Genomic DNA, 24,949 nt, shown 5'->3' with positions numbered 1-24,949 from the left:
GAATATTATTTACTTCTTAGAAAATTATGTATTTCAAATTGAACTGTTGATGAGGCCACTCTGTGTTTCTAAAGACTGAGTGAAAGAGGTAGAATTAGAAAGACTTCTTTTGGTAATTAATCTAAAGTGAATATATAATCATTCAGAAGTGCAATACGGGGATAGATCTTTTCCAATTACATTTAACATTTGTGTCAATGTTTACATTAGTTTTATTAAGATCTGCTGCCGCCTGAGGTGAAATCACAGCCTCGTTGGTTACCTTCTGGGTCTGTAAGTCTTTCAGCTTTTCTCCCAGTAGTCATCCACATACCTGTCTTACTACTTTTTAAAAATGAGGATCATAAGCTTCAAATAAGGATGTGGGGGATTTATTAGCATGTAGTTACAAAGCACTTTTGTCATGAGCTGTGTTAAACTATACAGAACTTCAAATTAGTGGGAAACAACTGAGTGAGACCTAGTGTAGTCTCGGGTAATTATGACATTTTCTCTGCCATTCCCTAAGGATCACCTCCCTGCCATTGTGTATCAATCCGCATTTTACTCATAATACCTGAAGCTAAGACTGCACCTTCTCCCTTGGGGTAGATTGTACTTCTTCCAAGGCAGCCTAGAGAGCAACAGAAGTGAAAGAAATCTCCTGTCTACCCTTGGCCATCTGCATCAACTTTCTTGATTAACAAAGAGATTTGTCACAGCCAAGGAATGCATTTGTATTATCTCTATTTATTTCTTCTTTTTTTCTGCACTTTTTCCTCCTGTTACTCGGTGCTTTGCTTATTAATATTTTGGCACTTGTTCCATAGATTATGTCCATTCCTACGTAATAGGTGTTCTGTCTTCATTTAAGCATGAGAGGATGAATGAAAAACCACAGGACTTTCGGTCAGTTAAAAGTTTCAGCAGCTTACACCATTTTTAGTGGGAAATGTGTATGAATTTGAAAAGAATTACCTAATGTAGTCTAAATGGCAGATTTTTTTTCACAAGTTTGTTATACATTCCTCTATCAATGGAGTGCAGAATTTAGAATCTAAACCACTCATTACATCTGAGAGCTTACTAAACCTAAGTATTTGAAAGCTATCACAGGAATGAGCATCCTGAAGACTGAGACAGTACCTTCTTCCTCTGTATGTCTAGAGTGCCTAGAAACAAGCAGATGAGAGTGGAATGCTAAAAATAAGTTTTTAAAGCAAGAACATGTATAGCTCCCTGATAAAGGAGACTGCATTCTCATTCTTGATAGTGAGGATATTTTGCTCACTGTTTATGTATGGTACAGTGCCATTTACTTGTACCCTACATGACTTGTCATGGGTCCCAGACTCACAGCCAGACACCTGCAATAACCAGGTTCTTATTCTTGGTCAGTGCTCCCTAAAGAATCAGAAACTATGACCTAGATCACATGTAGATGTGGAAAAGAATCAGTATGTGAGATTTAGTGCTGAAGAAGGAATGAAGCCTCAACAGTTTCTAACTTCTCATGATCAGGGAAATTTTATTTTTGTTACCATTTTATTCTGTAGTAGCTTGTATTTGATGTCTGAGTACATATTGATTTGAAAAACGATATTGATTTTCAATCCAGAAAATGTACTTTACAGAGCACACATGCTTCTAATAAGAGAATTGGGCTGATTTCAATAGGAAATATATGGAACACCTGAAAAATTTAGTGTCTATCAATCACTTCTTCTATGGTCATTCCATGGTTTGAACACCAAATAGTGTATATGGAATTAACTAAATTGTTATTTAAAAGATTGAGTTCGATCTTATAGAAAGGCAACCCTTTGGCAAGATCATACACTATATAGAAATACAGGCTTTTTTGTTAAAAAAAAAAATTCTGAAGTATGTATGTTTTTTTTTTACTGCACAAGATCCTGTGTCTCCACATCTAAAAGAAAAGGTTTACCTGAAGCTTGATAACATACAACTATATTGTTGATTATCGATAAACACAAGTATTTTTAAAATAAATTTCTAATTAAAATATAAACTCAAACTATTAAATAACTCACACACTCTTACAGATTTACAAGGAAGAGGACAAAACAGTGAAAACTACTCTCAAGAAAACAGAGCTTTCTTTTTTGGAGCTCTACTTTATGTTAATGTCGATTCATAAATTTTGACACATGTACTGATTGCTTCTTTTTTTTTTTTTTTTTTTTTGAGGCAGAGTTTTGCTCTGTTGACCAGGCTGGAGTGCAGTGGCATGATCTTGGCTCACTGCAGCCTCCACCTCCCAGGTTCAAGTGATTCTCCTTCCTCAGCCTCCCGAGTAGCTGGGATTACAGGCGTGCACCACCACACGCGACTAATTTTTGTATTTTCAGTAGAGACAGGGCTTCGCCATGTTGGCCAGGCTGGTCTTGAACTCCTAAACCGGGGTGATCCACCCGCCTCTGCTTCCCAAAGTGCTAGGATTGCAGACATGAGCCACTGCGCCCGGCCTGATTGCTTTTATTAAGGCGAGATAAACATAGACATCCAACCAAAGTAGTTCCTGCTATTTATGCAGTAGTTCTTTGGATGTTTTGCAACTAATGCTTTTATTTTTTTCTCAAGAGATTGTTATAATTCGTATGCATGCATAAAATTAATGCATTTCAAAACAGTTTTATCTTGAAGAGTATAGTTCACTTTAAATCATTCCCATTATGTTAAAAGTGGGATTGATTTTTGGGGGATGAAATCTACAAGTGATATTGTTCGGAATCACTTCCAACTTTCTAAAAGTGAACTTGGGATTCATTAGAAGCAGGAATGAGGTTGTTGCTCCAATGATATAAACGTGAATGGCTCACTTGAGACGATTTGAAGGTCTTCTGCCATCTGGTGGACATTAGTAGAAGTGTCACTTGATAGAGTAACACGATGTATAGATCTAAATTAGAATACATTTTCTTAACCTAAATTCATGTTTTTTTGATAAAGAAACAATTTTTTTATTTCCAAAGGAACACCCCAATCTAAGCCCTCTCTAAACTAAAAATAGCATCAAAGGGTTGACGTGAATAATTTTAACTGATATAAAGCTATAAATGTATTTATTTTTAAAAATATATACATTCATATTTTATAAATCATTTCTGTACTGCTGCTAGCATACTGTACATATGGTATACCACTGCCAGCATATTGTACATTTGCTAAAATTGTGAATACTAAATACTATAAGTAAATTTGTTTCAATTTATAAGACCAATTGTTAGTTGTGGGTGCCCTCTTGTGTTCATGCGGTGAACTGCAAACTAGTAGAGACGAGGCATTTTGGTCACATTCTGCTGCAATTGTTAACGTATTTTTGAGTCCTTGTAGTTTTTGTATCAGTGATGACTGATTGATCTAAGTGTACTGCATGCTCACATCAAGTGAGGGCTTTGTAACTTCAGGTATCACCTGAAAGCAGAGCCCAGATTCTGTAAGTATATTAATATTCGCCCTGAGAGATTGCTTTGCAAATCTGGCCTGTGAAGAGATTATTAATATATATTACTCTGCTTCATTAATAAAATATCATAAAATGTTACAGTTTTTCTCCTCTCAGTTATTCCAAACTATCACATTATAAATGCATTTCAGAAAGTTCCAGGGCACTCTGATGGGACTAAAGTTGGGGCATGATTCCCAGCATGGGCCTGAATTCATTTTAAGAAATCTCTGAATGATTTTTCACAGTATTGTTTTTTTCAGATGAGACAAACAAGTCTTTTAATTCCCTAAAATTATTTTCTTAATCTACTTATGACAACGAAATGAGATTTTTGTCAGCACTTCTGAAAAATATTGAAATGGTCATTTTAGTTGTTCTTTGGTTTTCTCTGGTTGGGAATTTTAAATTACTTCAAGGATTCTCTAATAACAAAATGTTCCAATAATAGTATGTCTTTCATAATTGAAATTATCTTCGTCCTGAGCTGAATATATTTTCAGGTACCAAAGAAGAGAAATTAAGTCACCGTGGGCTTGCAGATATGCTTTGTTCATTTATTTCTAAGAATGAATCTGCATGCCAAATACATTTACAACAATGTTCTAGGCAATACAGAACTACAGAACTATGGTTCTTATGTTTATAATCCCTTAGAGGAGTCAAGATCCATTCAGGAAAAAATAATACGAAAGTATGCAAATAATGCAGTAATAAACATAAAACAAGACAGGCAATTGATAATGACAGAGATCCCTTCAGTAGAGGTTACCGTGCGTAATGAAGGAGGTAGCATTTGACCAAGACCTTTCTGGAATGGAAAGCTGAGATTTGAACAGATAGAGTTAAGAGGAAAGGAAAGAGTATTTTAGACATTGGAAGTGGGATATGCAGAGCTCCACAGTGGGAAAGTGTAACTTTTTACCTTATGTTGAAATAAAATATAGTAAAATTTTTATAGAATATGTTTTATTTATTAAGGTCCTCAAGGGTAAGTTCTATCAATAGTTGTACTTTTTTTCTCTCTGAAGTTTGTAGTTCAGAACCAGAAAATGTTCAGGCTGACCCAGAGAATTACACCAGCCTTCTTGTTACATGGGAAAGACCTCGAGTTGTTTATGATACGATGATTGAGAAGTTTGCAGTTTTGTACCAGCAGTTGGATGGAGAGGACCAAACCAAGCATGAATTTTTGACAGATGGCTATCAAGACTTGGTAACTATATGATCAGTTGTTTTACATATGGTAACATTATAATTTAATTTCCAAGGTAAGAACTTACAAATGATTATATATTATTGCCCTCCATTACTTTTAGACTTTATGTGAAGGTGGGGTGGGCTGAGTATTTTTAAATTAAAAAACTTTTAAATTTAGAAGCTATACTAAATTATGTCAAAAGTTTCATTTAATTGAACGGAGACCATAACTTTACCAATAACAATAACATTATAGAGTAGATAGATATGAAAGACTTATGAACTGGAGATCATTTAGTGTGGCCTTTCTTTACAAATCAAGAGACTTAGAGAACAGCTAAATGAAACTTCCTCAGGATTTCAGTTGTAGAATCGGGCCAGAATCTCAGTGCCCTGTTACATTTTATACTGTGTCTTCCATTATGCTGTATCAGCACAGGAAAAGTAGGGAAGGGGGCATACAAGTCCTTTCTGTTGCACCCAAAATATTTCAGGTAACAGATGGGAAGTCATGATTAGGTCAGAACTTTGGGGATGTAAGACAAAATTCCTTACAAAAAGGTCCACCCCTGCCTGTCTCCACCAGTGCACATGAATAAAGTATGGACTCCTTCTCTGGCCTGGGCATGACAGCATTAAACTTTGCTCTGGTAGGGAAGTGTTGGCCATAGATTAGGGTGTAATTGACAAACCCTCATCTGGATGTAGGTCCAGAGAGTCCCCACTGTAGATTAAAGGACACTGGACTCTGCAATCAGGTACCTAGAGTCCTGCAAGTCTTGGGAACCTGCATGTAAATAAAAACTCATTGTCAATTATGTTTCAGATCACGTGGACAAAATGGATAAAATTTTAGCATCCTATTAATTCGGTTGCCTAGAATGTGGAGACACAATGATCTGGGAAAATTGTGACATTAATTAGTAATAAATATTTTTATCTCATATTTATGTGAAGAAGATAATCCTATTACTGTTCTTGCATATATATGGCCAAGAAAAAGAGATAAATTCATTGTTCACTTTTTTCACATTGCTTCTTATTTGAAATGCTCCCCATTTCTTTTGTCTAAAATATTTATTTTTAGTTTGTGGTACTCACTTGTGAATTCGATGAATTCTGGCTAAAAATGAAATTCCTAAAACTAAATCTGATTTCTAAAAAGGAAAAAAAAAAAAACCCTAGTTTTCCAGTATCTTCATAATTTACAAATACCACAATTTAACTAAGCAAGATTGCATAAACATTTCCTTAGATTAATACAAGTTTTTTCCATGGACCAGGGGAAAAAAATTTTTATAGGAAAGATACCTAGTGTGTTATTAGTCCTATAAGAATCATATTTGTATAATTACTAACATCTTTCTTTTAGGGTGCTATTCTCAATAATTTGCTACCCAATGTGAGTTATGTTCTTCAAATAGTAGCCATATGCACTAATGGCTTATATGGAAAATACAGTGACCAGCTGATTGTCGACATGCCTACCGATAATCCTGGTAAGTGCCCCCCAGATACACCTATATATTAACTCAATAAATGAGGTTAGTTCAATTACTGGATGCATTGATGCTTTCTAAGTTTATATTCTTTTGGCCAAAAGGCAAAGTGATTTTCTCTCAAGTCTGGATTGTCAGGTAATTTTTTTGAGGCATGGCACTCATTTCTCATTCAGCAGGTCTGGTGCAGGACAATAAGTAAATTTATCCTTAATATTGGAGTTTTCCATTTGTAAAATAAGAGTGACTAAACATATTTATAATGTAATGATCATCAAATGAAAATTGCCATGTAAACGCTGAGACTGTTATTTTGGTTAATTAAGAGTTGGTTTCATTTGTATTTATTTCGTTTTTTCAGCCCCCAAAGCATTATGTAGTAAGTATATACATGGTCCTAAGACCATGTTAAGTACTCTCAAATATCTATACAAAACATCTCAAGAGTTTGTCTTAGATATTTTTCTGCTTTTTATAGTTTGGTTATATGGAGTGGGGTGCTTTCCTCTTGGATGATTGCCAATACTCTTTCCCAAAAACAAAACAAGTAAAAGTTGCTTTTACTTGTGTTTTACTTGCATGCACCTTCTCGTATATGGGAAAATCTTTTGATCTTAGAGCATATGCAATAACTGAATCAAATACTGGCCATCGTAATTTGACAGCTTACAAGTTTACATAATTAAGTTAGTTTTCCTCTTGTTAGTGTAAGCAGTTTTAAAGTAATAGAATGAAGGTATATATATATATATATATATATGCATATACATATGTATAATCACATACATCTGCATACATACATACATACATAAATATCTATATTCTTTAGTCATCCGTATTAGGATCCTACTCATCGAAACTTTTGTAAGTGAATGGTTACAATATCAATTGTAGACTATTTCAGTTTTACCTATGGCAGGAAAACTGATGTGCATGGTTTGCATTGTTGTCTAAATGCTGTAGCAGGGACTTTAATCCATCATAAGCTTAAATAAAGTACATGTTCCTTGATCAACTTACCATAGCTTTTCTTACTAGTTGACTTTAAATTAAAGAGTATATGTCAGGCTGGGTGCAGTGGCTCACATCTGTAATCCTAGCACTTTGGGAGGCCAAGGCGGGCAGATCACATGAGATCAAGAGTTTGAGACCAGCCTGGCCAACATGGTGAAACCCGTGTCTACTAAAAATACATGAAAATTAGCTGGACTTGGTGGCACATGCCTGTAATCCCAGCTCCTCAGGAGGCTGAGGCTGGAGAATCTCTTGAACCCGAGAGGCGGAGGTTTAGTGAGCTGAGAATGTACTATTGCACTCCAGCCTGGGCGGCGGAGTGAGACTCCATCTCAAAAAATAAAAAGAGTATGTATCAGAGAATCAGATGTTTTAGTCTGCTTCGTTCCAAATCACAGGCTACAAAACTTGCAAGATATTGATAACTAATGAATATTACTACTACCATGATGGCAACATCATCATTTAATATTTCTTATGACCTGCCTCATGGTCTGGGTATAACCATCTTTCTTATTGCCTTTATTTAGCATTGTTTTTCAAAATCAGGTTATTTTTAAATGAAATGTGAGCTCTAAATCTTACTGAAAGATGAATATCAAAGTAACTGACCATGATTTTAACTGTGCCTGCCCTGCTACACCACTGAGTGGCAGCCCTCACCAAAGTTTCCCACGTTGATCTACCCAGAAAATAATATCTTTAGCCATACAATATTGATCATGTTGGCCAACACCATATTTGAATTAATTGAAATATGGCATATAAAAAATCTCTTCTACCCTTATTTATGCATTTTGAGTATGAAGTATATTGAACACATTCACTTAATTTTATTACCTTTGTTTAATTATGCTACTTTAATTTCATACATAAAACAATCTCTCAGAAGTTTGCAAAAAAGTATTACTTTTAGTTATTTATGTTTACACTGTTTCCTAATTTATTCATTATGCCAAAGCTTTAAACTTTCTGAATTTTTTGTTTTTTTGTTTTGGAGAAACTTATTGCATATGAAAAAAACAGATTAAATATGTATTTTCTCCATAAGTGATTTCTGAGTGATCCTGTTAGACTGACTCTATATTGACACAAAGTATAATATTCTTCTATCATTTGTTGTGTTTTCACATTTGTACAAAATAATAAATATTATTATAATTTAAATTTCTATTTATTTAAAGGATTGAGACACTAACGAACATTGTAATAATGAGATGCTTGTTTGGACACACCATTAAATCTCCATGGATGCCTCAGTCTGTTAAGACATTTTGTACAGTAATGATGTTTTAGTAAAAGATGGCATTTGATTTCATGTTTTCATATGCTACGCCTCTTAAAAGCCAAGGGTTACAGACTTAGGTAGATGGTTCCCTAACTATTTCTACCAAAATTCCTACATCAAAAACCTGTTCCCTCAAAGTCTGGGATTATCCTATTTTTTATAAAGAAAATATGGATTCTCATAGAATTTATTCTTTCTGATCTTAAAGGCTGAAATGGCATTTTTATCCACGTATTTATAATTCAGTATTGAAATTACATTGTCTTAACTATTGTTTCTATGGTAAATATATCCCAATGAAAGTCTTGACAGTAGTACTATCTTGTGGCTTGGTAAAACAAATTTGGTGCCTCCAAGAGGCAAAATTTGTGAATTTTGTTATTTATGTTGCTAATACAGATGTAAGTGGCTTTTGAGTTTGCTGCTTATTTCATGGTTTTTATTAATACCACTTCATCCTGTTAATTATGTTGTTTTATTAGCTTGGTAACTGTAATGTAGCCTACTTAATAATTCTATTATTATTTAGGATAAACTGTTTACTAAATATTATATTGTTTATTGCTTTTGTTAAAAAGAAATGAAGAAGGTAATTTAGAATTGCTGTCATTCTTTAATAGATTTCAAATATTTTAATCAGTTTCCATGAAGAAAAACTCAGTCTTCCAAATAGTGCCTCTAACTTCCTAAATTTGATAAAAATGTGCATTTAAATAAGTAATTTGCTTACATTGTTTTTTGTACCTTTTAATTACACTTGTGTACAATAGTATCACCATAAACTAATGTTCATTAAGTATTATTTCAAATTGCCATTTAAAAATAAATGTGTAAATTTGCATTCAGAAATTAAATTTTTAAGGAGACATTTTAATGTTCAAAAGATGTATATTCTTTTTAAAGACTTCTTAGATAATTATATTTATAAATGAATAATTTCATAAATGTATTTTATTGTCACTAAGATAATTATACTTATTTCTCTTATATAATATAGAGCTAATTACTATACAGTTATAAAGGCATTATTTAAGTACAGTTTCAGGGCCTTAATAATTATATGTGTTCAATTTAAAAGCATGATGAATTAAATCAACAGTTTCCTGTTACTGTGTGCTTTCAGTTGTAAAACAATTGTCTTGTTAAGTCACCCATGCATCTGTCCTTATTCTCCCTGTACCATCCTTCCTGTTAGTGTTATTACATTATTATATGCAAAATCATAGTTTGAAGTAATTGCAGTCTACATTGCTTTTATTTCGTGCACTGTGAAACTTGGCTTATCTTCCTACAATTAAATAAGCCTTCCTTGCTCACCTACATCAGTGTTGCTTTTTTGTGTCATAGAAAATTAATGTGTTCTTAATGTGTTTTTTAAAAATCTAACATTACATGTGTTCCAAAACAAAACCAGAATGAGTCAAAAGTTTTTGTTCAGTCATTTTAAAAATGTGAATTTCAAGTGTTCACTCAAAACAAAAAATTCTGATAGTTCTTCATTATCAGACGTTTTTCTAGCCTTTATGGAATCTATTTTGATGAAGAGAGAAGATTCTATAAACCAATATAATTTTTGAACTATTTAATATATTAGTACTGCCTGACTCCGACCAGTGGTTACTAAAATATCAGTTATTACTTGTGGGAAAGCAGCAGGCCTAAGGGTACCTAAGATGAGACTCTGTGCCCATCAGCAGAGCTCAGTTTGAGTCCAAAATGTTGAACTCACAGATCTAGAATTATGGCTTCAAAATCTTTAGGAAGATAGAAGTAATAGTTCAAAATTATTTTATTTCAAAATTGTTCTGAAGAGTCTCAGCAAAAGACTGCTGGGTTCTAAGAAATAGAGATCTTGAAGTATTCCTGGGAATTTCAGTCAATTCAAATGATCTGAGACCAGTTGGAAACCAGAATAAAGTTCCTTCAAGGTGGGTTTCCACGCACCAGTATGAATGTGCCAGCACTTGGGGTGATCGCCCACGAGAGTGCCAAGAATGGAGGGAGTCTCAGAGACCTGCCTAGGCCCACACATGTTGCCCCAGAGATAAGGAGGCCAAAAAAAAGTCTTACTTTTATTACAGTAAACAGCAGCCCAATTATAGTATGAGTAATTAATATTCTTTAGGGGATGTGATTGGATTAAGACCCTGTATTGTAATTTACTAGAATAGAAACCATAATCCCTATAGTTAATTTATGCTCTGGTAAAATGATAAAAGTAAATAAAATGCAGTGCACACTGAAAATATTGAAGCAAAAAGGAAATAAATCCATGATGTGATAGTTATACCCTACCTCAACCCTTATTATAATTAAATAAGAAAATTATATTTGCCCATTAAAAGTATGAAGTTAGGTAGAGTTAAACCATTATTTAAAAAATTAAACACTTCTTAAGCATGTTGAAACAAATGGAATATTGTTGATATTTTTCCATAGCCTCTTAGCAGAGGAAAACCTACAATATGTGTACCACTAACAAGTATTTGATTATGATTATCCATTATGAGCATGAAATATTTCAAAAGTCTAAGAAAAAAAGAGTGGCTTCTCTTCAAATTACTTTCAGTAAAACTAGTATTGTCTAATGTGCTTAATTTGAAGATTTTTTACATGCATGAACGTCTTTAGTCATAGCTTTTAGAAAATCATATTGAAGGTCATTTGTCTGTCACAGTTTAGTTGCATCTCATTTTAAAATTCACGTGTATTAATCTGTATGGCGGTTACAAAGACACAAGTGTTTGAGATGATTGAAATCGCTTTAGTTTGGAAACGTAAAGAACAAAGAGCACGAAGAACAGACGGTGAGGAAAGGATTTCATAGGAAGAAAGAAAGAGAACACTAATGATCAAAATAAAATTTCCAAAGTTCTTCATGGATAGTTTTTATAAGAAAAAAAGTGAGAATTAAAAGTAAGATTGTGATTGTTTCTAGTGAGTACTTTCCTTTTTAAATCACAGGAAGATGTTTAGGGTAAGTAATTTTGAAACAGCTATGTTGTCAAGAATATTAACTTAATCTGAATCTTCTTCGGAGGTAGGCATGCTTAACAGATTTTACATGCATTCTCATTTTATGGTTTTCAATATATCAATTCCCAAGAGCCTTGATTAAAAGTAGAAAAAACCTCAAGAAAGTTTGTATTGGAAAACAGATCTGGGTATGACAGACATTTAATGTTGGTTCAGGTATACCTTGAGATTTCTATAGAATATACATTTCTTTTGAGGACAAGAAAGGGCATAAAACATAGAACATACGCAGCATTAGGATGGTGCAGAGCATAAATTTTGAAGATAGCCTGAGATTCCATAAAAGCATGGGAGTTTGAAGAACATCATCATAATAATGCTCAAACCTCCCTGTTACTTTGCCTACCATCTTCCTAATGATCAGGGCAGCTCAGACCAAGACTAAAGACAAATTCTCCTCTGGCCCCTCAGTCGTTTGGCAGTGTGGCTAGATTCCTTCTTAGGAGAGAACAGCTTACTCTTTCCTGACATTCCCTGACAGGTCCTGTTTTAGCACTGAGATAGTCATATGTTGATTCTGATTCATTGGGACAAACAGACTGGAATGATCCTGGTCATCAGATTCTTAACGTAGACAGCATTAGCTGAGTTTCCCTGGGAAGAAGTTACAAGATTCACTGTGTTCAGTTCCTCTTGCTGACAGCAAGGCTGGAAAACACTCTTCATTTTACCTGGTGCAGCACCCTGTATGGAAATAAGTATGAGCCCAAATTTGAGGAGTAAAGGTAATTATTTGTCCCTCAGTCAAAATAGAAACTTAAGGAAGAAGTAGCTGAATAAGAAAATCAATTCTCCAGAAAATCCCTGGCATTCTCCCAACTATGCTTTTATCAGCCCTGTTAAGGATGAAAGTAACTGCACTGATGAAAAATTATTTGCATTTTTTTACACTCAGTTTTATCAGTTTCACTGACCTCTCTGTTCTTAGCTTCAATCAGATTTGGTGGGGTGAATGGGGAAGGGAGTGGAATGGGAGATAGAGATCAAGATTTGTGTAGTTACATATAAGCTCACGTAGTGTTGTGTTGTTTTCAGTAATGTTGAAAACTAAAATTTGGAATTTTTATTGTGAGAAAGTCTAAATTTTCAAAGCTGACATTAGCTTTTTGGTTCTTTTTAATTTCTCCTCTTTCCACCCATAGGTAAATCCACAAAGGCCGAAATAGTTGAACAAATAATAATTTTGTTTTTAATTTTGTAGAACTTGATATTTTTCCTGAATTAATTGGAACTGAAGAAATAATCAAGGTATCATAGCCATTTTAATATTCAAATGTTTTATTATTTAATGGTCTCTTTTGAACTGTTGCTTAGGTGTTAGGTATTGTCACATGAATGAAAGTTGTGTTGCGCGATTTATTATTTGTGGGGTTAGTTGCTAAGCTTTACATATAGTCACATAGTTGATATATGTGATTCTCTTTGAAGAAGTTGAAAGATGTTTTGATGGGTATAGTACTAAAAAACTAGAAATATAAATGGTGATGATAAAAAACAATGACCTTTAAAAATAAATATAGTTATGCACTACAGCTATAAATTGGCACTTATACTATGAGTAGTCTGTACTATTTATTGATAAAATTTATAGGTATTTGAGACTATAAATTTTAACACCATTTTAATTTTTTTAAATAGAGAGAAAGTGATTATTTAATATATTTTATATTTCATCCTATGCCCTAATGTGCTGTTTATCATAATGAAATTGTGTATTCAGTTTATGTGCTATTGTTGATGATAATATGAATGTGTGCATGTGTATAGATTGTGTAGGAGCTAATAAAGTGTGATAACTAGTGCTGTTATCCAGCAATAAATAACCAGTAGGTCTTTCATAGGTATAAACTATCTTGATATTTTATATATCTTATGGCTAGTCTTTCTTACAAGGGACTATTTTACCAAAATGATCAATCCACCTTTCAACAGGAGTTTACATATTTCAGCTAAGGATATCTTTATTTGTGTGTGTACATACATGTTCACATGCATGTGTACATATATATCTACAAATGATCAACAGAATTAGGTCAAAAAAGAAATTATATTTATGCTGAGTTGTTAATTCAAATAATTGGTCTGACATACTGATGTAAGCCCTTGTTTCAGTAATTGGTACCCTGTGGTAAAAGATATTCTAAGTTCCATCTTACATACTAGGCATTACACATCACAGATTCTTTAGAAAAGACCAAGGAATGATCAATTATTTTTCATAGTAATTCCCATTATCATGATTCATGATCCCTGCTTAGTTACTTTAGTTACAAGATCCATGTTTAGTTATTTTTCTTCTCTGATGCCATTAACCCTATGACAACTTATTACCATAAACCTAAAAAAGTTATTTAAAATCTGTCAATATTACTAGTAAATCTCTACATAAAACTATAATATTGTATTTATAATATTAACTGTGTAAATAGGCTATACGTGTTACCTGATATACATTTTTAATTAATTTCCATTTTTAATGGACATATAATAGTTCTACATATTTATGAGGTAGATAGTGATCAAATCAGGGTAGTTTGCGTATCCATTATCTCAAACATTTACCATTTTTCTGTGTTGGAAACATTTGATATCCTTTTTTCTAACTATCTGAAAATACATATTATTGCTAGCTATAGTCGTCCTACAGTGCTATTGAGTACTGTAGCTTATTCTTCCTATCTAGCTGTAATTTTATATCCTTTAACCAACCTCTGCTGGTTGCCGTCTTCCCATTACATTTCCCAGCCTCTAGTAACCACTATTCTACACTCTACTTCTATGAGATCAACTTTTTTAACTTCCACATAGGAGTGAGAACATGCAGTTTTTATCTTTCTGTTCTTGGCTTATTCCACTTACATAATGGAAGTATATCTTTATTTTTGTCATATGCTCTACAATAGAGGTCCCTAAAGCTATGCCTGTTATGGTGCCTCTGGTCTCCCCATTTACATATATGACAAACACAAGCAGATCTTCCTGTTAGAGAAGAATGTGAAGATGTGTGAGCAGCCTGGCTTATTGTAGCCAAAGAAAAGTTTCTGAATAGGAGGAGAAAAACAAACAAACAAACAGAACAGTTTAGTGCATCAGTCCAGGGTCCAACAGGAAACAGATGCCACACTCAAATGGAGTCATGGAAGTTAATATAATATATATAAGAAAGGATGATTCACAGATGTGGGAATTCTTAATGCAAACAAACAAGGGGTGGGATTGTACATTTGGGATGAACGATATCAGGGATGCGTTGTTACATCTAAACATGAAAGGCAAGAAGGCAAGGAGAAGGTACAGAGAGAGTGGCACAGCAAATGCTGTAAATTCTGTAATGGGACAGAGCCATCCTGTGGTGACCAGTTAGGTAAGGAACCTCCCAGGGAATGACCACATTTTCCAGCCACCCACTTAGAACAGAATGGAGACAGGTGGAGAGAGGCTGCGGAAAAGCAAAATGAGGATATACGACACACTGAGGAAGGAGTCACCTGAGAAGGCAGAGTAGAATTAAAAATCAATGTCATTACTTGTTGGTAGAAGACTACAATCTAGAAGAAAATGAGGAGGAGAAAGAATTCTTATGACATTAGGCTTATTTGGTTTGTGGGGCTTTACCCATGGTGGTAGTGCCCAAAGAAACAGTAGCTCAAAATCTTTGAGCTTGAAGAATCCTTGGCACTGCCAAGGGAGAGGGAGCCAGCTACCGCCACATAGATGGGGATTTAAAATAAAGGATACAGGAGCAGTGATTGGTAAGCTTAGCATAGCAAATTGGTAGTAATTCAGGCTATTGAAATTAACTATTGTGTTAATAATATATTGTGAAATCAAAAGAGACTCATGTCATAATATGTATTCCTGGAGCATGATTATGAGATGGGATGAAAACACCACTTAACTAATCCACTATTCACTTCCTTGGCTTAATGCAGGAATGAATGACAGGCTGGAAAATGCATGAAATGTATTCCTAATGACTTTTAATCCCTGAATATAGAAATAAATAGTTTGAAGGATATTTCTTATGTCCTCTCCAAACAGAAATGTATGAATTTGCAAGACAAAGTATCTGTAGCATGATCATGGCTTTACACTAAATTTTTAAAATGAAGTTGTGAAGGATGACATACGACACAGATTGAAATTACAGTGGAAGAGTGAGTCACAATAACTCCATAAATAAATCATAGTTAAGAGTATTGTTGAAATATTTGTAGTCAGACATGAATAAAGTGATCACACAGCATAAATGATATATTCTTCTTAAAATGTTGACACAGCCAGTATGACCGTATAGCGATCAACAAGATGTAAAAGAGTAGGATTAATGAAGGACTAATCACTTTCACCAGCGACTGATGGGTTCTGAACCCCATAAAGTTTATAGAAAGCATATGTAACTGCTATGTGCATAGTTTTTGTTCCAAGTATGTAACAAGAAGAAGTGCATAGCATTATGTTATAATAGAAATTTTATGGAAATCTACATTGCTTATAGCAGAATATGATAAAGTATGTTTATGTGGAAATGTAAACAAAGAGAAATAAATGTAATATTATTGTGGAGGTCAATAGACATTAGATTATATAGAGAAAATAGATGACATATCTTTGGGGAACTTTAGCTATGAAGGAGAGATGAGAAGTAGAATGATAACTAGAAGGTGAATCAGGTTTTCTATCGTGTTCCCTTTACATAAGAGAGAATGGAGTTGATTTAAGCTGATGAGAATGATCTGTTTGATAATTTGAGAAAACAAATTGGAAACATAAAATAGATTGAGCTACTCAATTATGTTCGATTTCCAGGTTCATGATAGGGAATAGATCGAAAACACGGAAGTGGGAATTAGCTTTAGAAAGGAAGAAAAGGGCCGGGCGCGGTGGCTCACGCCTGTAATCCCAGCACTTTGGGAGGCCGAGGCGGGTGGATCACGAGGTCAAGAGATCGAGACCATCCTGGTCAACAAGGTGAAACCCTGCCTCTACTAAAAATACAAAAAATTAGCTGGGCACGGTGGCGCGTGCCTGTAATCCCAGCTACTCAGGAGGCTGAGGCAGGAGAATTGCCTGAACCCAGGAGGCGGAGGTTGCGGTGAGCCGAGATCGTGCCATTGCACTCCAGCCTGGGTAACAAGAGCGAAACTCCATCTCAAAAAAAAAAAAAAAGAAAAGAAAAAGAAAGGAAGAAAAACTCTTCAGTTTAACAGGACAGGAGGGGCAGGGGCCTTGTTTTTAATGTTAGGAAGAGGTGTATTTTTGTCTGGTGGCTTCTGTTTTCCCTGTAAACAGGAAGTCTGCTGAGAATGGGAAGAAAGGATAGGAAAATGAAGGTTTGAATGGAATTTTGGTAGAGGGAAAGAGTGTGGAGTGATATGAGAAAACTAGGCAAATATTTCGGTTTGCAAAGACAAGGAAGAATTTAGAAACTCCCCACTGCCAAGCTGAACATTGATTCCCAGCAAAACTCTGGATCAAGTTATAAAACAAATATTTATGAGAACTTCTAAGGAAAGAAGAGATAACTGGCACCAACCAATTTTTCCCAAAAGCAAGTCAATGCAAATTATTTTTATTTCCTTTCACATGAAGATTTTTGGTTTGTAGATTATGGGAATATTTTATTTAGGAAATTATTTGACAAAATCTCTCAAGTGGTCCTTGTGAAAAATGTATCATACAGAATGTACAACTTCATGAAAAATGCTGACTACTTGTAAGGAAATTTGTCAAGGGAATCTGAGAGCGTAGCCATTTTTAGCACTCAATATAATTCAGGTCAAGTGTGCTAACTTCCGAGAGTTGTCACATATAATTCAGAAATTACTCACAACCAGCCAAATAATTAAGCTGTAAGTAATGAGGCCACCATTAAGCTTGGAATCTTGTGTTTCATACAATGCAGATTTCTATGTGTATGACACATACTCATGAGCACACTCAGTTTAAGATTCAGATTCTTTCTATGATATTGGTCAAGTTCTCACTGGCTGTACTCAGTCACTTTTTTCTTCTTTTAGGGAACATGCCTTAAAATATCTAATAAATGATCAAATAAATGACAATTCTAACAAGTTATTGGGTACAGAGATACTGACAAAGTCATGTCCCACATGAACTAAAAAAAAAAATTCTTGATACCTTTGGCAATTGAGTTTTCTAAGCATATAATTAGATATAATATGCCCAGTTACACACACACACACACACACACACAAACATGCACATGTGTGTGTGTGTGTGTTTGTGTGTGTGTGTGTGTGTATGGAGAGAGAGAGAGAAAGGGAAAGAGAAAGCATAGGTCTTGGTTGACTTTTAACCAGAAGACTGGAAGTCTCTTCCTGTGTCATTGCATGGAAGATTCAGCCTCCTGAATGGTGATTCTAATGGAAACACAAAATTAAACAACTAGGAGTAACATCCTATTTTGGCAAGTTGCCTTTGAAAATCTGCCTAAGTCTTAAGTGGAAAATATTAAAAACCAAAAGGAAAACAAAACCAAACACCTATTTTAGTTCTAAATCTTCCCCTTATTCTGACCTTAAAATTATGATTTGTTCTAAATATATACAATTAAATATTCTGAATGTTCAACTACTTTGGTCTTTGAATTAGTTCCATCACCATTTCTTACTACAATATGCTAATGGCTATTTAGCTTGATGCTTGATGAACAAAGAAATATAAAAACGAGAAAATAAATACCATGTTAAATAACACTCTCAATAAATAACTTCAGTATGTCTTCCTTTTAAAGATGTGGTATCTGTTCGTTTAACCACTTCTTTCCATAGCATTAAAATAAAGGCAGCCATAAATTAGGTGTTTTCATTACGTTAAATTACTCTCCTGAAGAGTGGATGATAACGGTTGTAAGTTAGAGACATGCATTTTACAAAATGGTGTTTTATGAGGATAAAAAGTTCCCAAGATGCCACAAGTGATGACTGGCAATATGAAGATTTTGTTTTTCTCCTATTTCCTTATGACTCATTAAATCTTGTTTGTTTTTCAAAGGTGGAGGAAGAGGGAAAAAACACTGAAGAAGATGCTATTGTGAATACTGGTAGAGATAGTGCCACAAACCAAATAAGGAAAAAAGAACCCCATCTTTCTACCACAACACACTATAATCGCATGGGGACAAAATACAATGAAGCCAATACTAACCGATCCCCCACAAGAGGAAGTGGATTCTCTGGAAAGGGTGATGTTCCCAATGCATCTTTAAATTCCACTTCCCAACCAGTCACTAAATTAGCCACAGAAAAAGATATTTCCTTGACTTCTCAGACTGTGACTGAACTGTCACCTCACACTGTGGAAGGTACTTCAGCCTCTTTAAATGACGGATCTAAAACTGTTCTTAGATATCCACATATGAGTTTGTCGGGGACTGCAGAATCCTTAAATACAGTTTCTATAACAGAATATCAAGAGGTATCTACCGATATCAGTGAGGAGGAGAGTTTATTGACCAGTTTCAAGTTTGATCACGGAGCTGAAGATTCTTCAGGCTCCAGTCCTGCAACGTCTGCTATGCCATTCATCTCTGAGAACATATCCCAAGGGTATATATTTTCTTCCGAAAACCCAGAGACAATCACATATGATGTCTTTATACCAGAATCAACTAGAAATGCTTCTGAAGATTCAACTTCGTCAGGTTCAGAAGAATCATTAAAGGATCCTTCTGTGGATGAAAATGTGTGGTTCCCTAGCTCTACAGACATGACAGCCCAGCCCGATGTTGGATCAGGCAGAGAGAGCTTTATCCAGACTAATTACACTGAGATACGTGTTGATGAATCTGAGAAAACAACCAAGTCCTTTTCTGCAGACCCAGTGGTGTCACAGGGTCCCTCAGTTACAGATCTGGAAATGCCACATTATTCTACCTTTGCCTACTTCCCAACTGAGGTAACACCTCATGCTTTTACCCCATCCTCCAGACAACAGGATTTGGTGTCCACGGTCAACGCAGTACACTCGCAGACCACCCAACCGGTGTACAATGGTGAGACACCTCTTCAACCTTCCTACAGTAGTGAAGTCTTCCCTCTAGTCACCCCTTTGTTGCTTGACAATCAGATCCTCAACACTACCCCTGCTGCTTCAAGTAGTGATTCGGCCTTGCATGCTACGCCTGTATTTCCCAGTGTCGATGTGTCATTTGAATCCATCCTGTCTTCCTATGATGGTGCACCTTTGCTTCCATTTTCCTCTGCTTCCTTGAGTAGTGAATTGTCTCGCCACCTGCATACAGTTTCTCAAATCCTTCCACAAGTTACTTCAGCTACCAAGAGTGATAAGGTGCCCTTGCATGCTTCTCTGCCAGTGGCTGGGGGTGATTTGCTATTAGAGCCCAGCCTTGCTCAGTATTCTGATGTAGTGACACATCTGACCGCTACTCATGCTGCTTCAGAGACGCTGGAATTTGGTAGTGAATCTGGTGTTCTTTATAAAACGCTTTTGTTTTCTCAAGTTGAACCACCCAGCAGTGATGCCGTGATGCATACACATTCTTCAGGGCCTGAACCTTCTTATGCCTTATCTAAAAACGAGGGCTCCCAACACATCTTCACTGTTTCTTACAGTTCTGCAATACCTGTGCATGATTCTGTGGGTGTAACTTATCAGGGTTCCTTATTTAGCGGCCCTAGCCATACACCAATACCTAAGTCTTCATTAATAACCCCAACTGCATCATTACTGCAGCCTACTCATGCCCTCTCTGGTGATGAGGAATGGTCTGGAGCCTCTTCTGATAGTGAATTTCTTTTACCTGACACAGATGGGCTGACAGCCCTTAACATTTCTTCACCTGTTTCTGTAGCCAAATTTACATATACAACATCTGTGTTTGGTGATGATAATAAGGCGCTTTCTAAAAGTGAAATAATGTATGGAAATGAGACTGAACTGCAAATTCCTTCTTTCAGTGAGATGGGTTACCCTTCTGAAAGCACAGTCATGCCCAACATGTATGATCACGTAAATAAGTTGAATGCATCTTTACAAGAAACCTCTGTTTCCATTTCTAGCACCAAGGGCGTGTTTCCAGGGTCCCTTGCTCATACCACCACTAAGGTTTTTGATCATGAGATTAGTCAAGTTCCAGAAAATAACTTTTCAGTTCAACCTACATATACTGTCTCTCAAGCATCTGGTGACACTTCGCTTAAGCCTGTGCTTAGTGCAAACTCAGAGCCAGCATCCTCTGACCCCGCTTCTAGTGAAATGTTATCTCCTTCAACTCAGCTCTTATTTTATGAGACCTCAGCTTCTTTTAGTACTGAAGTATTGCTACAACCTTCCTTTCAGGCTTCTGATGTTGACACCTTGCTTAAAACTCTTCTTCCAGCTGTGCCTAGTGATCCAATATTGGTTGAAACCCCCAAGGTTGATAAAATTAGTTCAACAATATTGCATCTCACAGTATCAAATTCTGCTTCAAGTGAAAACATGCTGCACTCTACATCTGTACCAGTTTTTGATGTATCGCCTACTTCTCATATGCACTCTGCTTCACCTCAAGGCTTAACCATTTCTTATACAAGTGAGAAATATGAACCAGTTTTGTTTAAAAGTGAAAGTTCCCAGCAAGTGGTACCTTCTTTGTACAGTAATGATGAGTTGTTCCAAACGGCCAATTTGGAGATTAACCAGGCCTATCCCCCAGAAGGAAGGCATGCATTTGCTACACCTGTTTTATCAATTGATGAACCATTAAATACACTAATAAATAAGTTTATACATTCTGATGAAATTTTAACCTTCACCAAAAGTTCTGTTACTGATAAGGTATTTGCTGGTATTCCAACAGTTGCTTCTGATACATTTGTATCTACTGATCATTCTGTTCCTATAGGAAATGGGCATGTTGCCATTACAGCTGTTTCTCCCAACAGAGATGGTTCTGTAACCACAACCAAGTTGCTGTTTCCTTCTAAGGCAACTTCTGAGCTGACTCATAGTGCCAGATCTGATGCCGATTTAGTGGGTGGTGGTGAAGATGGTGATACTGATGATGATGATGATGATGGTGATGATGATGATGACAGAGATAGTGATGGCTTACCCATACATAAGTGTATGTCATGCTCATCCTATAGAGAATCACAGGAAAAGGTAATGAATGATTCAGACATCCATGAAAACAGTCTTATGGATCAGAATAATCCAATTTCATATTCACGATCTGAGAATTCTGGAGAAGATAATAGAGTCACAAGTGTATCCTCAGAAAGTCAAACTGGTATGGACAGAAGTCCTGGTAAATCACCATCAGCAAATGGGCTACCCCAAAAGCACAATGATGGAAAGGAGGAAAATGACATTCAGACTGGTAGTGCTCTGCTTCCTCTCAGCCCTGAATCTAAAGCATGGGCAGTTCTGACAAGTGATGAAGAAAGTGGATCAGGGCAAGGTACCTCAGATAGCCTTAATGAGAATGAGACTTCCACAGATTTCAGTTTTCCAGACACTAATGAAAAAGATGCTGATGGGGTCCTGGCAGCAGGTGACTCAGAAATAACTCCTGGATTCCCACAGTCCCCAACACCATCTGTTACTAGCGAGAACTCAGAAGTGTTCCACGTTTCAGAGGCAGGTTAGTTACGGATCAAAAGGATAGAATGAGGTGTGGTGGTTTGCTTTCTCTAAAAGTAAAACAGAAAAATTATGGAAGGGTAGAAATTTGGCAAAATGGTACATCATCGTTTTTAAAATCAAAACATTCAACAAATCAGTTTCCAGTTTTTAAAGTATGATTTTATTTATTATTTCAAATGATTATTTAACACATTTTGGTTTTCAATTTAATTATCTCCAAAATAGACAAAACAATTTTTATTTACTGTCAATATTTCATACTCGACACATTGGCATTTCATAATACATTTTTAGTACACTGCTTTTAAAATAAGATCAGAGTATGCTATTTTAGATTATTTTAATTTTCATTCTTTTGTCCTAAAACAAGTTGTAAGCTAATTCAATTATAAAATGAAGTATTAAATCTGAGAGGAATGCGACATAAGCAGTTCTCTGTGACACACCCCCATAGGAAGGAATTAGTAATTTGCACATTCATATCAGTTTGGGGAGCTTTATTGTTTTTTTTAAAAAAAAGTTCTGTTGCTAAGTTTTGAAAGTTAATGAAGTTAAACAAAAATTTATTTTTCTTTCTTTACCTTAATGTTGCCTAAAGAGGGCAGTGTAAAACATCAAAATACATTTTACTTCATGCCTGCTGTTTCACACCTTTTTGAAGTTAAATAATGGGCATTAATATATACAGTATGTATAGGTATTGTATGACAAGATGTAAAATACTAAACATTTTTCTGCAGAAATGAATTTCATTTGTGAATGTATTTTATGCAAATTGGCTTACTGGCCAGATGTTTCTTAGAGCAGATTACGTGCAGTGTATATAATACAGATGTCTGCTTTAAATGCCAATGGAAAGAAGAGGGAATTTCAATTCTATTAAGTATAGAAAATTGATACTTTCACTGAATTGGTCGTAAGAATTTTATTATTTGCTTTTATTACATGTGAAAGTATGCTGAAATTTCATAATGAAAATATTTAAATCTTAACATTAAGTTAAATGATAGGCTAATGTAACAAAATGCACTGATTATATAAAAGTGGATATTTGTAATCCAGAACATAGACATCAGTCTCATTAGGATATTTTTTCTCTTTGCTATTTCATCTTTTGAATTAGTTGTATATTTTTTCTTCAGTGCAGCAGCAATTAAAAGTTTGTACATTTTGATAGAGAAGTTTTTCTGTATTCTGACTTGATACCTATTTAACATTGCATTTTAAACACTTAAATGCTGATATGTGAGAATGAATAATTAATCCATAGGTCACTATAGTCATTAGTGCTGTCATATATAGGAACTGTTATCTGTTCTCAATTATAGTAGTTGCTTTTTAATTTTTATTAATGTTAAAAGAAAATATCAGGAATCCATCTACCTATCTTATCAGGTAGTGACATCGATATGTTCTTGTTAGATGATACTATTGTAGAAATATATAATTAGATGCTAAACCTAAAATTATTGACTAAAGCTTAGCAAGTTTCTCTTCAGCGTACTAATTAGTTTTATTTAATTATCAAGAATATGTTCTCCCACTAATTAGGATAAAACAGTATGAATATAACGTCCAACATTAACAAGTAACATAATTAGTGAAATAAGTAAGATCAAACAAAATTAAGGGAAATTCTGGCCTATTTTTAAAACTATATCTGTAAAATCATATGTAATCTGTTTTATCCAATAATTGACTATATCCCTTTATCAAATGCATTCAAACTAGTACTGAAACTTAAAATTTTATGGTGTATTTCTAGAATGCAGAATAATTTACAGGATATATTCTTCAAAATAATACACATAAGGAAAATATTAATGTTCACAATTTATAAATGAGTACACTGAGACCCAAAGATAGTAGGTTATTTGATCCAGATCACATGAGTAAATACAAAACTGAGCCTGGAAATGTGTTATTGATGTCTGTCTCTTAGAGACTATGCTTTCATGTTGGGGGCCAATTAATTAAATGTAATGCTTAAATTATAATGCCAAAATTATACTATCTTATTCTCAAAACATATTTAAAATTTTTAATCTTAGTTAATTATTTCATAATTACCTATTAATCAAATCTCTTCATTTAGGTAACTCATATATACTACTGAGCCATATTAGACCATATTTTAGTCTCAAGTAAATAAAAATAAAATCAGTACAACTAGTTCCTCATTATACTACACAAAACAACCAACTGATTGTCTGTACTTTCATGTGATATCCCATCTTGTGTAAAAGAGCTAGGTTTTGTGCCATAGATTGATCATTCTGACTCCTTAATTAAAGGATTTAAGATGAAGTATTACAGGGAACTTTTGAGAAAAGTTTATACACAAGACTATATGTGTGTGCATGTGTGTATATAATGCCTGTATATAAATGTGTATATGGTATATTTACATATATAATACATTATATATCTTACATATATAACACATATATGATTGGACATATGTATGTGTATGCTATACATATACAAATGAAATATGTTATTATATATGTATACCCATATACATGTTGCTATGAAAATTTGTGGCCGTTAAATACTTGCATAATTATATAAGCTTACTTTGAGCATACATTAATCTACATCACTGGTTCTCAAACTTGAACATAGATCAAAATCAACTGGAGGACTTGTCAAAACACAAATTGCTGAGCCTTACACACAGTTTCTGGTTGAGAAGATTTGGTGTGGTTTGAGTGAAGCCCAAAATTTGCATTTCTAAGTTATAGTGGTGATGATGTTGCTATTCAAGAAAAACTGATACAGATAATTATATTAACAACCATTTGTACTATACGAGGTATCAGGGACTTTGCTAAGTGAATGTTTTCATTT

The 24,949-nt window shown here is 34.7% G+C and overlaps 1 protein-coding gene across 5 annotated transcripts in view; it reads left to right on the top strand.

Moving 5' to 3' along the window:
* Nucleotides 1-24,949, top strand: part of PTPRZ1 (protein tyrosine phosphatase receptor type Z1) — a 193,111-nt gene that overhangs the window by 122,815 nt on the left and 45,347 nt on the right. For 2 of the 5 annotated variants that reach the window (XM_064373967.1, XM_064373965.1), the window contains exons 9-12: nucleotides 4,480-4,664; nucleotides 6,021-6,147; nucleotides 12,687-12,733; nucleotides 18,503-22,097. In XM_064373967.1, the coding sequence (XP_064230037.1) occupies nucleotides 4,480-4,664; nucleotides 6,021-6,147; nucleotides 12,687-12,733; nucleotides 18,503-22,097 (3,954 nt within the window). The remainder of the gene's footprint in view (nucleotides 1-4,479; nucleotides 4,665-6,020; nucleotides 6,148-12,686; nucleotides 12,734-18,502; nucleotides 22,098-24,949) is intronic. The other 3 variants (XM_064373972.1, XM_064373971.1, XM_064373969.1) reach the window with 2 other exon arrangements.

Source organism: Aotus nancymaae, unplaced genomic scaffold (assembly GCF_030222135.1).
Source record: "Aotus nancymaae isolate 86718 unplaced genomic scaffold, 86718_ANA_hifiasm-v0.15.2.pri h1tg000002l, whole genome shotgun sequence".
Lineage (NCBI taxonomy): Eukaryota > Metazoa > Chordata > Mammalia > Primates > Aotidae > Aotus > Aotus nancymaae.
Note: the sequence above shows the minus strand (reverse complement) of the source record. Positions and strands in the feature narration are given on the sequence as shown.